Source organism: Pteropus alecto, unplaced genomic scaffold, assembly GCF_000325575.1.
Source record: "Pteropus alecto unplaced genomic scaffold, ASM32557v1 scaffold43, whole genome shotgun sequence".
Classification (NCBI taxonomy): domain Eukaryota; kingdom Metazoa; phylum Chordata; class Mammalia; order Chiroptera; family Pteropodidae; genus Pteropus; species Pteropus alecto.
Window position 1 is genome coordinate 5,256,054 of NW_006435764.1, and position 14,025 is coordinate 5,270,078.

The following is a 14,025-nucleotide window of genomic DNA, read 5'->3' on the forward strand; positions in this document are numbered from 1 at the left end:
TGGCTGCCTTCTATGGTCTTCTTTCTGAGGCAGCATTTCCGGTGTCAGGGAGCGGAGTCCTCGGTGGATAAAACTTCATTTCCCCGCTGCACGGCATCCGGAACTCAAGGACCTAGTCTTGGCCAGCCTGGCGGTGGGAAGAGTTAGAAGGACGGACAAGGCGGGGGCGGGTGGCCGGAGGCTTCCGAGAGAGCGCCGGAAGAAGGGCGCTCGCAGGGCTCCTACTCAGGCGCAGGGCTGTCGTCCTCAGCGCCGTGGGGCTTGTAGGAGTCGGGCAGGAACCGGAGGCGCCATCGTGACCGCTGGCAGGTTCCTTTTCTGTGCCTTCATTGGCTCAGCTGAGAAGTGAGTCGTGGACGAGCCGCTCCCAGCGTCCATCCTGGAGAACCGGGTCGTTGAGGCAGTGCCCGTGGGAGAAGAGGGCCGGAAAGTAAGTGTGGGTCTCTCTGAGCGTCTTTACTCCGGGACGTGGAGCGGGGAGGGCAGAGAACGGCAACTAGAGGTGACGCTTCGGAGTTTCCTTTGGAAACTACCAGTCTTGGCGGTGCCAGTTCTTGTCTCCTCAGAACCCAAGTCAGAAATACAGCAGAGGCCGCAGACCAGGCCGGCTCCCCCGACCTTTAATGAACTCGATCCTGGCTTGGGCCGTCGCGGTTGTCTCCTAACTGGTCTGCCTGTAGCGTGTTGGGAGATTGAGCATCTGTATAGTGTGGCGATGCTACACTTGGGGATGTACAAAGCATGGTGAGGAAGATACAGTTTATCTCACACTCCTTCCTGAGCAGGTGCTGGAATCATCTATGTAGTTTTCATGATTATGCCAGTGCTTATGATAACGAGTTATTTTTACGTGCCATATACTGCATTAAGTGCTTTGTTTACATCATCTCGTCCTAATAACAATGTTCTGGGTTAGGTATTATTTTTTTTTCAGTTGAACAATTAGGAACGTCCGAACCTGTAGAAAATTTTTACAAGAGTTTATTTGAGCCAAACTGATGACCTGTTTTGGGGAGCAAGATCTCAGATGTTCCAGAGAATAACAGTTTTTCAGTTTGCTCTATGCACTTGAAATTAAGGAGGGATCTAAGGAAGATTACATGATGGGGGACAGCAAGATGGGGGTTGGATTACAAGATAGTTAATGACATTGTGTGCTCTCTTGAGGGTGGTCACCTCTTCGAGGGGTATTACTTGGCTGGCTTAAAAACCTTTCATTAAAGTTGTAGGTACGGGATGTGACCATCGATCATTATCTGCCTATTTAGGAATTTATGATCAGATCACCCTGTGAGGTCACTTTCCATAGATCCCCTTTTTTTCATCCATAGGAAATAGTCAAGTAGGTTTTTAATCCAAGCAATTAGATTTCAGAGCCCATATTCTTAATCAGGACACTTTGTCCCTCTTCAGTAAAAAGCCCTTCCCCATCTTCAAAACAGTCCTGGGTTCTGAACCTGCCATCCAAGAAACTCAAGAGCAAAAGTTGACAGCCTTTGCGTCCCTCACCCGCCTTGGACAGAACCCAGCATGTCTCAGGCCACCAAGAGGAAGCATGTGGTGAAGGAGGTGCTAGGGGAGCACATGGTACCCTCCGACCAGCAGCAGATTGTGAGGGTGAGTAGCATTGGTCACAAGCTGCTCTGCCTCTCACCCGTCCACTCCCTGGGGTCGGGGGAGGGTACAGTGCAGCTCAGTGGGTCTTGGAGCTGGTAGATGAGGCTCACTGGTTCTTGGTCTCTCCCTGCACTAGGTACTCAGGACCCCAGGGAACAATCTGCATGAAGTGGAGACAGCCCAAGGGCAGCGCTTCCTGGTGAGCATGCCCTCCAAATACCGCAAGAACATCTGGATCAAGAGAGGTGAGAGAGGTAGCCCTCTAGGAGGCAGAACCATTTCCTGTGGTCTTGACTTCCCCCAGTGAAAGCTGGACTGACTGACTGTCTTTTCTCCTTTCTACCTACAGGGGACTTTCTCATTGTCGACCCTATTGAAGAAGGAGAAAAGGTGAAGGCCGAGATCTCTTTTGTGCTCTGCAAAGACCATGTGCGTTCCCTGCAGAAGGAGGGGCTCTGGTAGGTGCTCCCCTTGATCATAAGCTGCCTGATTTCTGGGGGGTCGACTTCCTAGCTGTGAGATTATGGCACCCCAAGCAGGGACAGCTGGAAACAGCTTTTATGTTGTGAGATTTCTCTGTCCTTTCTGAACCTGGTTTTCTCTTGGCACAGGCCTGAGGCCTTCTCTGAAGTGGCTGAGAAACACAACAACAGGAACAGGTGAGGATCAAGCCTGAGGGTAGGAAAAACAGGAAATAGGGGTTCAGACTTTGGTACCTTGAAGGGGAAGTAGAGCCTTCCTTTTATCCTATGTAGGGTCCCAGGTGAGAGCTCTTATGTATGTGGCTAGGCAAGTGGCTTGAAAGTCAGGTGTGCTGGGTTAAAATCCTGGCTTTGCCACTTGTAACCAAATGACTTTAAAGAGGCTGCTAACCTTCTTAAGCCTGGATTTCCTTACCTATCAAATGGGAGCCTTGTAAAGATTAAAGGAGTTAAAGCTTATAAGGTTTCTTAGCATAGTACTTGTTATGCAGTGTGGATCCATTGCATGTTAGTTGGTGGTAGTAGAATCATTACTAAAAATAGTGGCTCTAGTAAACTTTTGAGGTGGAGGTAGGGGGTGGTCTTTACCTTGTTTTCCTTGGCCAAGTTTTTTTGCCGTTTGCTTTGATTGTCTCCCCATCCGACTTACTGATCCCTGACTGCTTGGCCACATGGTCTTCCTTTTGATTGTCTCCCCATCCGACTTACTGAGCCCTGACTGCTTGGTCATATGGGCTCCTTGATTGCAAATATGGTTTTCCCAGAAGGCACTGGGCTAACTCTGTCCTTTCCTACCATGAAGACAGACTCAGCCAGAACTCCCAACTGAGCCACAGTCATCAGAAGAATCCAGCTCTGAAGATGATTCTGACCTCTTCGTTAATACCAACCGCAGACAGTATCATGAGAGTGAGGAGGAGAGCGAAGAGGAGGAGGCATCCTGAGACCCCAGGATCCACTTCACTCAGAGACTTGTCCTTGGCTCCTCTGAGATTGGACGTTCCCAGGGTGCTCTGCAGATCTTCCCCCCCGGATGGGGACAAGGCAGGACCCCTCTCTGAACTGACCTTCTGACCTAGGAGAATTAAACCCCTGGTGGGTGGTGACTTGTGCTGGTGTCCGAGTGGCTCTCTGGAGGAAGGAGGGACCTGTAGTGGTTAAAAACTGCTCCTTGGTGGAAGCCCCATGGGCAGCTGGGCTGAATGGGCAGGAAATGGCAGATGGCTGGAGTCTTTCCTAGGTTCTCTCTCGTTGGGCCTTTAGTAAGTGCCAGGCCCTGTGTTGTGCCTCCTTGCACGTATTTAATAACTGGGAACAGTCCCACTCATTTCCTGCTCACAGTCAGTACTGATTCAGACATTCAGGATCACAGCTGTAGGACCTAGTCTTGCCTCTGAGAAACACTCAGGATGAATTTCCTATGCCTTGTATGCTGCTTTCCCTGCCTTTTTTGTCAGCCGTGAGTGCAGGAGTGTCCACTTCTGTGCTGCTGTGTACATCCCCAGGTTGGTGCCCTCCGTGTGGCTACTCAGACTATCATTCCTCAGCCCTCTTATAAACCATATCATCCCATTTCTCCTTTGAAGATTTTACCTCTGGTTATACACTCTTCCTCTTCATTGCTGGCATTGACCTTCTAATCACTGATCAGACATTGAAGAGTTTACCACCCAGTTTACAGTCTTTTACCCTTATATCATTGTTCTGCGTCCCCTGGTGGGCCCATTCAACACTGACCCTCTAGTTCCTTGATAGCCCCATCACTAATGCACTTCTATTTCATGCCTGCTGCCTACATCTCTGTCTACATCCCTACTCCCTGGACCCCTGACATCAATAGAAATTGCAGCAGCTTTTGAATTCAAATACCTGTAGTCACCGCCTCCTGGCTTTTTTGCTTACTCGCTCAACTACCCCCTTTGCAAAAACTCTTTATCTCCATCCACCAGCCCTGCCGCTTTCCCACCATTATTCTATCTTCACTTCTCCCCTGTGCAACATGGATTCCATGACAGACACCTTCCATTCCCGTGTTTTCCTCCATTTTATTCATCTACTAAAACCTAACCTGGGCCAACCCAGCCATTCACCTCTGTGCCTGTGCCCAAGTAACTGTTAGAGAAAACTGCCAACCTGGCTCACTTGTTTTACCTGAAATTCATAATAACAAACCTCAGATGGACACTTGGCACTGCCTGGAAGATCTGCTCTGGAATGTTGTATTTCGACACTTCTGTCTTGTCCACCAATTCCTCCTTCCCCTGCTAGTTAACACAGCTCGTACTTCAAGAAATAGCCATTAATGGGAACTCTCACCACCCCATAATCAACCTTAAAAACGTACTTGTGGATCTTCCTCTTTACTTCCCATTGTACTCCAAGGGAACGCCAACCTTTTCTCCTTTATCTGCTTTTCATTTTCTCTTATGTTTACTTAGCATAGCTTTAAATACATACGTGTATATATTTGCACGTATGTGTATGTGCATACATTTAAAATGCATGTGTCCATACATATACACACGAAAAATCAGTCAAGGTAAAGAAGTGTGTGTATATCTGTTTTTAACTAAAGTTTGGTTTTTATGAGAGAACTTTTTTCCTAAAGAGATGACCACTTGTTCCTATACCATTTATTGAATGGGTCATTCCTTCCTCACCGATTTAAAATACCTTTTTAAAATAAACTGTATTCCTGCAAACAGATGGCTCTCTTTGGGATTTCTAACCTGTCCTGTTGATCTGTGTGCACATAGGTTTTATAGCATGATTGGTACAGCTCCCTCAACCCTGCCCCACTCGTCCTTGAAATTTTCATATTTTCATGTCTTCTCTTACATGAAAAGTTTTGAATGAACTTGTTAAATTTCATTTAAAAGTCCTGTTGAGACTTTCATTGGCATTAATTTAAATCTCAGTTTGATTTGGAGAGAAGTGCTATCTTAACAGTTTTGAATTTTCCTATCCAGAAACGAGGCGTGTCCTTTCTTTTCTAAGGTATCATCTTCATATGGGTCTTTCACATTCCTACTTCAGCTTAGCCTTAGGAATTTTAGAGTTATTTGTTGTTATGAATGGGTTTTTAAAAATTACATTTCTAACCATCACTGGCATATAGGAAAGCCATCCATCTTTGTGTGCTCACCCAGTTGATCTAATTGAATTATTTAATGCTAATTAGCTTTTCAGTTGATTCTCTTAGCTTTCTGGCTAGAGTCAATTCATCTAGAGGCAGATTTATTTGATCCTTTATACTTATTCCTTGTGAATTATGGAGGACAGGACCTCTAGCATAATGTTGAATAGAGCCCTTATTTGTTCTTTTCTTAGCAAGAGTGGTTCTCATGTCTTATCAAGAAATATGAATCTTGCTTTAGGATTCTGGTACATAAACTTTATTAGGCTAAAGGTATTTCCTTCTCACTGAGAGTTTTTTTCTTTTTTCCAGCGTTGATGAATTTTGACATCTGAGATAATCAAGATTTTGTTTAATTTTACTAATTTTCGTTAATAGGTTTCCTAATGCTGGAACCAGTCTTACATTCCGATGCAAACCCTGATTAGTTGTATAATATTTATTTAGGACTTTTGTATTTTTCCCTGAACCAATTTCACTTTTTGTTTTAATGATCTTGTCTCATTTCAATAACAATTATGCTAGCATGTAGAATGGGTTTAGAAACATTTAATCTTTCTCTTCGAGCTTGAATAATTTATAGAAAATGAATTGTTTCTTCAAAGTTTCATAGAATATAAAAACATCTGTGCTTGATGCCTTGTTTAGGGGTAGATCTTTGCCTTTTAATTTCTTCTGCGGCATTTTATCTGCTCCAGTTTTCCATCCTAAAGTCAATTGTGGTAACTTCATTTTAGGAATCACAGGTTTTGTGTATATTTAAGCTTTTGGAGGCAAAAAGTCATGTGTAGTAATTTTTATTATTTGGGACTTTCTTACAAGTGACAAAATCTAACTTGAACGACGAAGCAAACCAGAGCTCATTGGCCTGAGTTCTGAAAGGAGAGCGTTGGGCAGAGCTGGCCCGGGCCAGTATGAGGACCGTCCTCGTTTGTTCTCCGACCGTCTCTGCTCCTCTTGGTCGATCAATCCCTTTCTCCCTGCAGGTGTTTTCTGCAGGAAGTTCTAGCTCACACTTGGTCAGATAAAGAGTTCCTTCGTCGGGATCCATGTATTTCAGGGAAGACCAGTTGGTCTTGCTCTGGTCACTTGCTCTCTCCTGAGCAATCACGGTTGCCAGGGCTGAGTTAAGGGGATGGGGGATTGTGGGGAGGCGAGATGAGCCACACCTGATCTTTACGACGTTTGTTTCTCATGGAGTAGAGAGGTTCTTACACCAGGAAAAGAGGCAAGGGGTGAGAGGAGAGCAAACCAACTACATCTGTCCTGTGTTTGATGTGTTTTATTTTCTTTAGCTCCAAAATGTGTGTTTATAGGCCCTTTCTTCTTTCTTCAAATTTCTCATTTGTAGCTTCTGAGTCATGTGTTTAGTTAATTTATTTCATTTCAGTCTTGCTTTTGAATACATTTTGGGCTAGTAAGTTTTCCTCTAAATATTCCTTTGACTATTTCCCACTGTGTGATTTTTTTTTTTTTTTTGGACATTGTGTCTATAAGCGTGGCCTTAGGTTTTCCTCCAGCTCTCAGTGATTCTGTGACTTACATAATAGCCTTTTTTCTCCCTCAAATCTTTTAATCCCCACTTTTCCATCTCTTGTCAGCCATTCAGCTCCTGTGGGTTATAGCTCAGAATCCTGAAGGAAGTATGGCCTTGTATTCTGCATGCTCCTTTGTCATTCTCTGGAGCTGAGTCCCATCTCTATTTCCCAACTTTGGCGGAATCCAACCATGAGTGACTGACCAGATTTCCCAGAATGAGCCACTGTTCTCAGGGCCCTTTTCTCCAGCGCCATGGCCGGTCCTTGCGGCTGGTGGCCTGATAGTACTGACCCTACCGCAGTTAGGTTTGAAATTTGTGGCCCTTTGGACTCTGCACTTGTGTCACTTTAGGACCGACCTTTGCAGCCAGGTTATTTCTGCTAGGGCTTCCCCACACAGCCCAGCTTTCTTCTCTTGTCATCCAACCACCCATGTAAGTGCGCCAAGGAGCACACGTAGCCATCTGAGCTAGCCACATGGTTTTTCTCCTTTAATACGTAAACGTGTGCTATCTTGACACATCCCTCACTTTAGAACATCCTTGCTTTCTTGGAATAAGAGAATCATGATATATTTTTCAATATATTGTTGGATTTGGTTTTCTGATATTGGGAGGGATTTTAGCATCCGGGTTCATAAGTGAGGTGGTTTAAGCTTTTCCTTTACTGTACTGCCCTTGTCTGGTTTTTATGTCAGGGTTATGCCAACCCCCTAAATTGAATTGGAGAATGTTTTCTTTTATTTTCATTACAAGTGTATATATAAGATTGGCGTTTTACATTTCTAAAACTTTTGGTAAAACTGACTGTAAAACCAGCTATGCCTGGCATTTTTGGGATGGTGTGTAGATTTTTACCTCTGGATTTTTACTGATAATAGATTGCTCAGGTTTCTGTTCTTGAATCAGTTACATTTGCAAAGAAAAATATTTTCGTACATTCTCATTTTTATGTGGTTTCTAATTTATCGGCACAAAATTGTTTGTAGAATTGTCTTATGTTTGTAATCTTGACTGTATCCAAAATTATGTCCCGTTGTTTATATCAAGTATTATTTATTTGTGCTTTCTCTTATCCTATCAGTCTTGACAGAATTTTATTTATTGATGTCTCTTCTAAACACCAAATTTTTGTTGTCATTTCTTATTGTTAGCTTTCTTCTATTTCATTAATTCCCACTCTTGCCGTATTTCGCCTATACTTATACTCCCTTTGGATTTATTCTCTGGTTCTTTTTCTAACCCTTTTGGTTGGGTGCTTAGCTCATTATTTTTCAGCTTTACCGCCTCACCCACCCCAAACTATTCAGAGAATTTTCAAACCTAAAGAAAAAGTGAAAGAATTCTGAAATAAGCACATGTACCCTTCATCAGGGTCACCAATTTATAACATTTTACCATATTTCTCTACACACACAACACATATCTTTTTTGCATTTGTTACTGTAAAACCAACTGTGCCTAGCATTTTGGGGGATGGGTAGGTATCTAACTCTAGATTTTTATAATAGATTGCTTAGGTTTCTGCTCTTGAATCAGTTACATTTTCAAGGAAAAACTTACCATCTTAGCCATTTTTAAACGTACAGTTCAGTAGTGTTAAGAACATCTGCATTGTTGTGCAATAATCTCCAGAACGTTTTTTATATCCATTAACCACTCCCCTCCCCAGGCCCTGACAACCACCATTCCGCTTTCTGTTTCTATGAGTTTAACTAGATAGCCTCAGATAAGTGGGATTATACAGTATTTGTCCTTTTGTGTCTGGCTTATTATTGAGGACTTAGCATTCAGTCCTCAAGGTTCATCCATATTGTAGCATGTGTCAGAATCTCCTTCCTTTTTAAGGTGAAATAATATTCCACTATGTATATGTACATGCCCCATTTGGTTGATCCATTCCCCTGTCACTGGACATTTGGATTCTTTTTTTAATTGTGAATAATGCTATGACTGTGGGTGCACAAATGCCTCTCTGAGACCTTGCTTTCAATTCTTTTGGATACATATACCCAGAAGTAGATTTGCCGTGCCGTGTGGTAATTCTGTTTAATTTTTTAAGGAGTCACTGCCATAATGTTTTCTAGCAGCTGCACCATTTTATACTCCCACCGGTAACGCACAAGGGTTCCAGTTTCTCCACATCCTCACCAACATGTTTTTTTCTTTTAATAGTAGTCATTCCAATAGGTTGAAGTATCTAGTATTGTAATTATAGTTGAGTGTTTTCTAATTTCTATTATAATTCTATTTTTGGTCCATAAATTATATTTAAATATTTAGTTGGTTATTTTCGATAGTGTAAGCGCCTTCAAACCCACCACCACAAAAGCTAGGATTTAGACAATAACCCAAGCAACCATATGCCTCCGCCTTACCCCACCCATTCCATTCTCTGTTCTCCCACGCACGATAACCATCTTGAATTTCATAGCCCTTGTTTTCTTTTTATATGTCTTTTTTGTATCTACATGTGTTTTTAAAGAGTTTTTGAAAGTATTTTTAACCTTATGAAAAAGTTAACATGCCAAATGTCACATTTGGGAGCTGACTTCTTTCATAGATTTTTATGATTTTCCTCATTGCCGTATGTTGTTGTAGCTCATTTGTTTTGACTGTCAATATTTTCCTGGTGGGACTATATCATAATGTATCCATTCACTCCTCTGCTGATGACCTTCAGGCTCTTTCCATGTTTTTGCTGTTGTAAACATTCTTGTACGTGTGGGAGAGTTTCTCTTGGACAGGCAAGGAATTGCTGTCACAACTTTAGGCAGTGCTTAAATGTTTTCCAAGGTAGCTACACCTATCCACGTTCACTAACAGTGGGTCCCTGAGATGACTTTAACGATTTCTTCGTTAAAATACAACATGTTCAAAATTGCCATCTCATTTTGTGACTTGAACGCTTTGTTATGGAGTGACTCTTTTCATTCCTACAGTTGCTCTTTATCTTAGTTTATTTCATCTGTTGTCAGTGTAGCTACCCCGGATTTCTTCTCATTAGTGCTTTTGCCTGATAAGTCATCTTCCATCCTTTTATTTTCGATCTGCCTACATCCTCATGCTTTTATCTTTTAAATGATATGTTTAATCCATTTAACTCATTGTAATATCGAGTATATTGGGACCCATCTATCATATTTGAATGACAGTTTAGATGGACATAAAGTTTTAGGTTCTAAATTCCTTTCCTTCAATACTCTGGAAATACTACTTTGTTTTCCTGCATCCAGTGTTGCTATTGAAATTCCAATGTCTATCTGATTATTGTTCCTTTGCATGCGATGTGCTTTTTCTCTTTGTAAGCATTAGCACTGATATTCTTAAAGTTCTATATGGTGTATGTTGGTCTGAATAATTTCATTTCTCTTTTGGCACTGTTTGGGCTTTTTTGATCCAAGGTGCTTCATATTTGTTTTATTCCAGGAAATTTGTCTCCATTATTTCTTCAAATATGTTCTCCCTCCATGTTTATATTTCTTTCTAGAATTTCTAGTATTCAGATGTTAGCACCTTCTATCTTCCATATCTCTTAGCTTTTTTTACATTTTTTTATTTCTTCAATCCTTTCTCTTAGATGATTTTCTTAATCTGGTCTTCTAATTCTGTTTCATTCCTAAAGTGTATCCCTTCTGTTGCGTATCCTGTCTATTGTGTTCTTTCTTTCAGCTCAAGTTCAGTTCTGTGGCAGTATGTGACCATACTGGAAATTTTCTTTATAGACAACTTGGGAGTCAGTGTCTAACACACTTCAGCGATAGCTCCCGAGGGGCCAGGCAGCTGGGTATTTTCCACGACCTCCCTCCAGGCATTGGTGAAGGGCTGCTCCTGGGAGCGTTAGCTATGGGTCAGCCCACGTGTGGGTGGAGAGCAGTGTGGGCAGACTGGCTCCAGTGGCCAGGGAAAGTCCTCAGGCAGAGGGTTGCAGGTGCTGGCTGTTGCAATCTGGCCAGCACACCAATCTGTCACATGCTGAGGGGATATGTGTGGGAGCATGCACTTTTCAACAACAGGAAGAAGTCCGTAAATGTAAATGCCCTGCGGGCCAGGGAGAGCTGCTGGAACATAATTTCTGAAGCTGAAACTAAGTCTGTGGCATCTGAAGGGAGACGGGGCCCAGTGGCAGGGATTGGTCTATAGCTTCCTGTTGCAGGGGCTCATTTGGACTTAGTGTCATCTGGTAGCCCGGTCCAAAGGCCTTAGTAAAATTCTTAAATGTGGAGTATGCTGCTTTCCAAGGACAAAGAAACTGTTTTGGTATAGGGCCTCTTCCTCTGTTGTTGGAGCCGCGAGACCAGCAACTGATCCAGATACCCCCCAAGGAGCTCACTTGGGCTGCGGCACCCTGGATTTTGTCTTCATTCGAGACCCAACCATCTCTGCTTACCTGTACCTGAGGCATGCAAGACAGTGTGGTTTGTTTTCTCAGTAGTATCATCGGTGTGATTGAAAGTCAGGACACCAACAGTGGCCGTTAGTGCTCCACTTTGGTCCAGTGATGACACTTGGCAAGAAAAGCCAGAGTCCCTGTGGAAGGTGTAAAGGCACATTGCATGCCTTGCCTGGTGACACAGAGATGAATAAAGCATTAGCAATGTCTAAGGCTGTCTACCAAGTGCCAGCAGTGGCAGCAATTTCTCCAGTTAGAGTCTGATGATACTAAAATATCCACTTTGTTATGTAACTCTCACTAGTTCACAATGAGGTGCCAAGTACCAGAAACTTTATGAGCTAGTCCAGGTCGTTAAGCATGAGATGGTGCTGGGTATCACTCTGTTCTTACTAATTTTTGTATGAGAAACACTCTCTTCCTTCCTGTGGTATGCTCTGTAGTTTCACTGCATGACCTTGGCCTGTGTGAGGAGGTATAATCCGTGCCTGGCTTGGAATTCCGTCAACATTTATAGAAGCGACCAGCAGGGGTCGCAGTAAGCACGTCCAACCAGCAGCCAGCCGCTGTCCTGGGGCTGCAGCACCGCAGACTGTCCATCCGAGTTATGCAATTTGGTAACATGGCAGTCCCAGTACAACCAAAGGGTCCAACAGCAGCTGTGACTGGCGCACCCCTGGTAATACAAGTTCCACAGCCCCAGGGGGAATTCACTTACCAGGTGTTAGCAGTATGAGACTTTCTAGAAATGAGCCTTCCTAGCCCTGTGAGGCTGCATTATCTGACCAAAAGGGGGAACTGTAGACAAAGGAAAGAGGTTCTATGGAAAGTGACCTCACAGGGTGATCTGATCATAAATTCCTAACCGGGCAGCTCATGGCAGGTAGCCGCATCCCAGGCCTATAACTTTTTAGTGAAAGGCTTATCTTTGCCTTAAGCCAGCCCTGTCCATTGTTTCTGTGCATATCCAGAAATTAACACACCTCTGAAATAAACTACAACCACCCTCGAGACAGCACAGAATGTTAAATAGACTTAATCCAATCCCTGCCTTGCTTTCTCCAATCTTTATTCCCCTCCTTCATCTCAAATGCATAAAAGAAGCTGCAAATCTGTTATTCTCTGGAGCATTTGAGCTCTTGCTGCATGGCATATGTCATCAGTTTGGCTCAAATAAACTCTTATAAAAATTTAAAACACATAAGACTAGAGAGGGAGCAGTTATAATTAAAGGGTTCTGAAGGTTTTGTATAGTTAGAAGGGAGATAGATCTATTAACAGTTTAGACTGTTAATACACATGTGACAATGTTAAGGGTAATCTCTGACAGGATAGAACTGGAGTGTGTCATTTCCAAGCCAGTAAAAAGAAATTAAGAAATCATTTGAAAAGTAAGAAAGAAAAACAACAGAAAGCAGGATAAATAGAAAGTATCACTTGTGTATAATAGAAACCACTGGTTTTGTTTAAGTAGAAAAGGAATCTTCTAGACCATTTTAGGCGACTCATAATGGTTAATTTTATATGTCAACTTGACTGGGCGAAGGGATACCCAGACAGCTGGTAAAACATTGTTTCTGGGTGTGTGAGTGCTTCTGGAAGAGATTCGCATTTGGATCAGTAGACTGAGGAGGTCCCCCTCACCGGGGCAGGTGGCCTCATCCAATCCATTGAGGGCTGAATAGAAAAAAAAAAATGGTGGAGGAAGAAGTTCCTCTCTGTTCGAGCTGGGACATCCATCATCTGTCCTCTGACATCATCGCCCTTCAGGCCCTTCTTGCTTTTTCAGTCTCTACCTCCAGAAACGACATGCTGACTTCTAGTAGCATAGATGTCTGTGAGATTCACCCATATTATTCATTCCATTATATAAATATCCACCGTTCTGTTGGACATATGGGTCATTTCCAGTGTGGGATGGTTATAAATAGTGCTGTTCTGAACATTCTTGTTTGGCTGAACACATGTACATTTTTTCTGTTGCTAAGCCAACATTTTTGCTCTTTAAATGAAGTTTTATAATGGAAATTTTCAAACATTCTCGAAGGTAGAGGGAATAAAATAATGAACCCTCTGTGCCCATCACCCAGCTTCAATGATCAACATTTTGCTAGTCCTTATCCCCACTCCCCATATTCTTTATTTTTTAATGTTGGAGTAACTTAAAGCAAATCCTAATCTCATCGCGTCCTGCTATTTTGTATTTATTATAACATGCATATACATGTGATATGTATAATACATGCAGATGTATGCATATCCCTAACACATAAGGATTCTTTTAACCACCATGCCAGTATCATACCCCAAATCAATTCCTTGATATCTAGTAACCAGTCTATTCAAATTTCTCTGATTATCTCAGGTATGTTTCTGTTGGACTCAGGATTCAAACGTCTACACCGTGTCCCTCTGAATGTCTCCTGTCTTTTTAAACATTCCTGCACCTTTTCTCATGCCCTTTACTTTTGATGAAACCAGTTCATTTGTCTGTAGATTTCCCCCCATGCCCGATTTGGCTGATTGCATCCTCGTGGTCTAACATGTTCTTCTGTCCTCCATTTTTCTTGGAAACTGGTAGGTAAACCTGAGCATTTCACAGGTGATGCTACTGCATCACATTGGGAGGCACGTTCTGCTTGTAATGACGTGAAAATGGATGTGGGTTCAGTTGTTGGCAAGAGGGATTTGTTATAGTTTATCAATTTTCACCTGATGGTTTAGCAGTCATTGATATCACTGCCTCCATCGTTAATTAGGCATTGCAAAATGGTGGTTTTCTAATTATAGTTCTGTATTCTTAGCTGGAATTTTTCTATAGGGAAAAGCTTTCCATTATCAGCTATTTTGTTGCTCAGTA

The 14,025-nt window shown here is 42.7% G+C and overlaps 1 protein-coding gene across 4 annotated transcripts; it reads left to right on the forward strand.

Moving 5' to 3' along the window:
* The first annotated feature begins 200 nt into the window (after positions 1-200).
* Positions 201-4,801, forward strand: EIF1AD (eukaryotic translation initiation factor 1A domain containing). Of its 4 annotated transcripts, XM_015588798.2 has the most exons (7): positions 201-430; positions 567-744; positions 1,443-1,617; positions 1,754-1,862; positions 1,967-2,075; positions 2,229-2,276; positions 2,906-4,801. In XM_015588798.2, the coding sequence occupies exons 3-7, from the start codon at positions 1,531-1,533 to the stop codon at positions 3,171-3,173; spliced, it is 621 nt and encodes a 206-aa protein (XP_015444284.1). In that variant the 5' UTR covers positions 201-430; positions 567-744; positions 1,443-1,530; the 3' UTR covers positions 3,174-4,801. The 4 variants fall into 4 exon arrangements, with proteins under 4 accessions (XP_015444284.1, XP_015444287.1, XP_015444283.1 ...); XM_015588801.2 differs by lacking the exon at positions 567-744 and having other exon boundaries at positions 1,414-1,617; XM_015588797.2 differs by lacking the exon at positions 567-744 and having other exon boundaries at positions 202-430.
* The last annotated feature ends 9,224 nt before the right edge of the window (positions 4,802-14,025 follow it).

What these genes read in the sequence shown, in the direction of transcription:
- EIF1AD (XM_015588798.2), top strand. Translation starts at nt 1,531, where the DNA reads ATGTCTCAGGCCACCAAGAGGAAGCATGTGGTGAAGGAGGTGCTAGGG. An exon ending in CTGCAGAAGGAGGGGCTCTG is followed by an intron (nt 2,076 to 2,228) that starts GTAGGTGCTCCC and finishes CTCTTGGCACAG; the next exon opens with GCCTGAGGCCTTCTCTGAAG. An exon ending in AAACACAACAACAGGAACAG is followed by an intron (nt 2,277 to 2,905) that starts GTGAGGATCAAG and finishes CCATGAAGACAG; the next exon opens with ACTCAGCCAGAACTCCCAAC.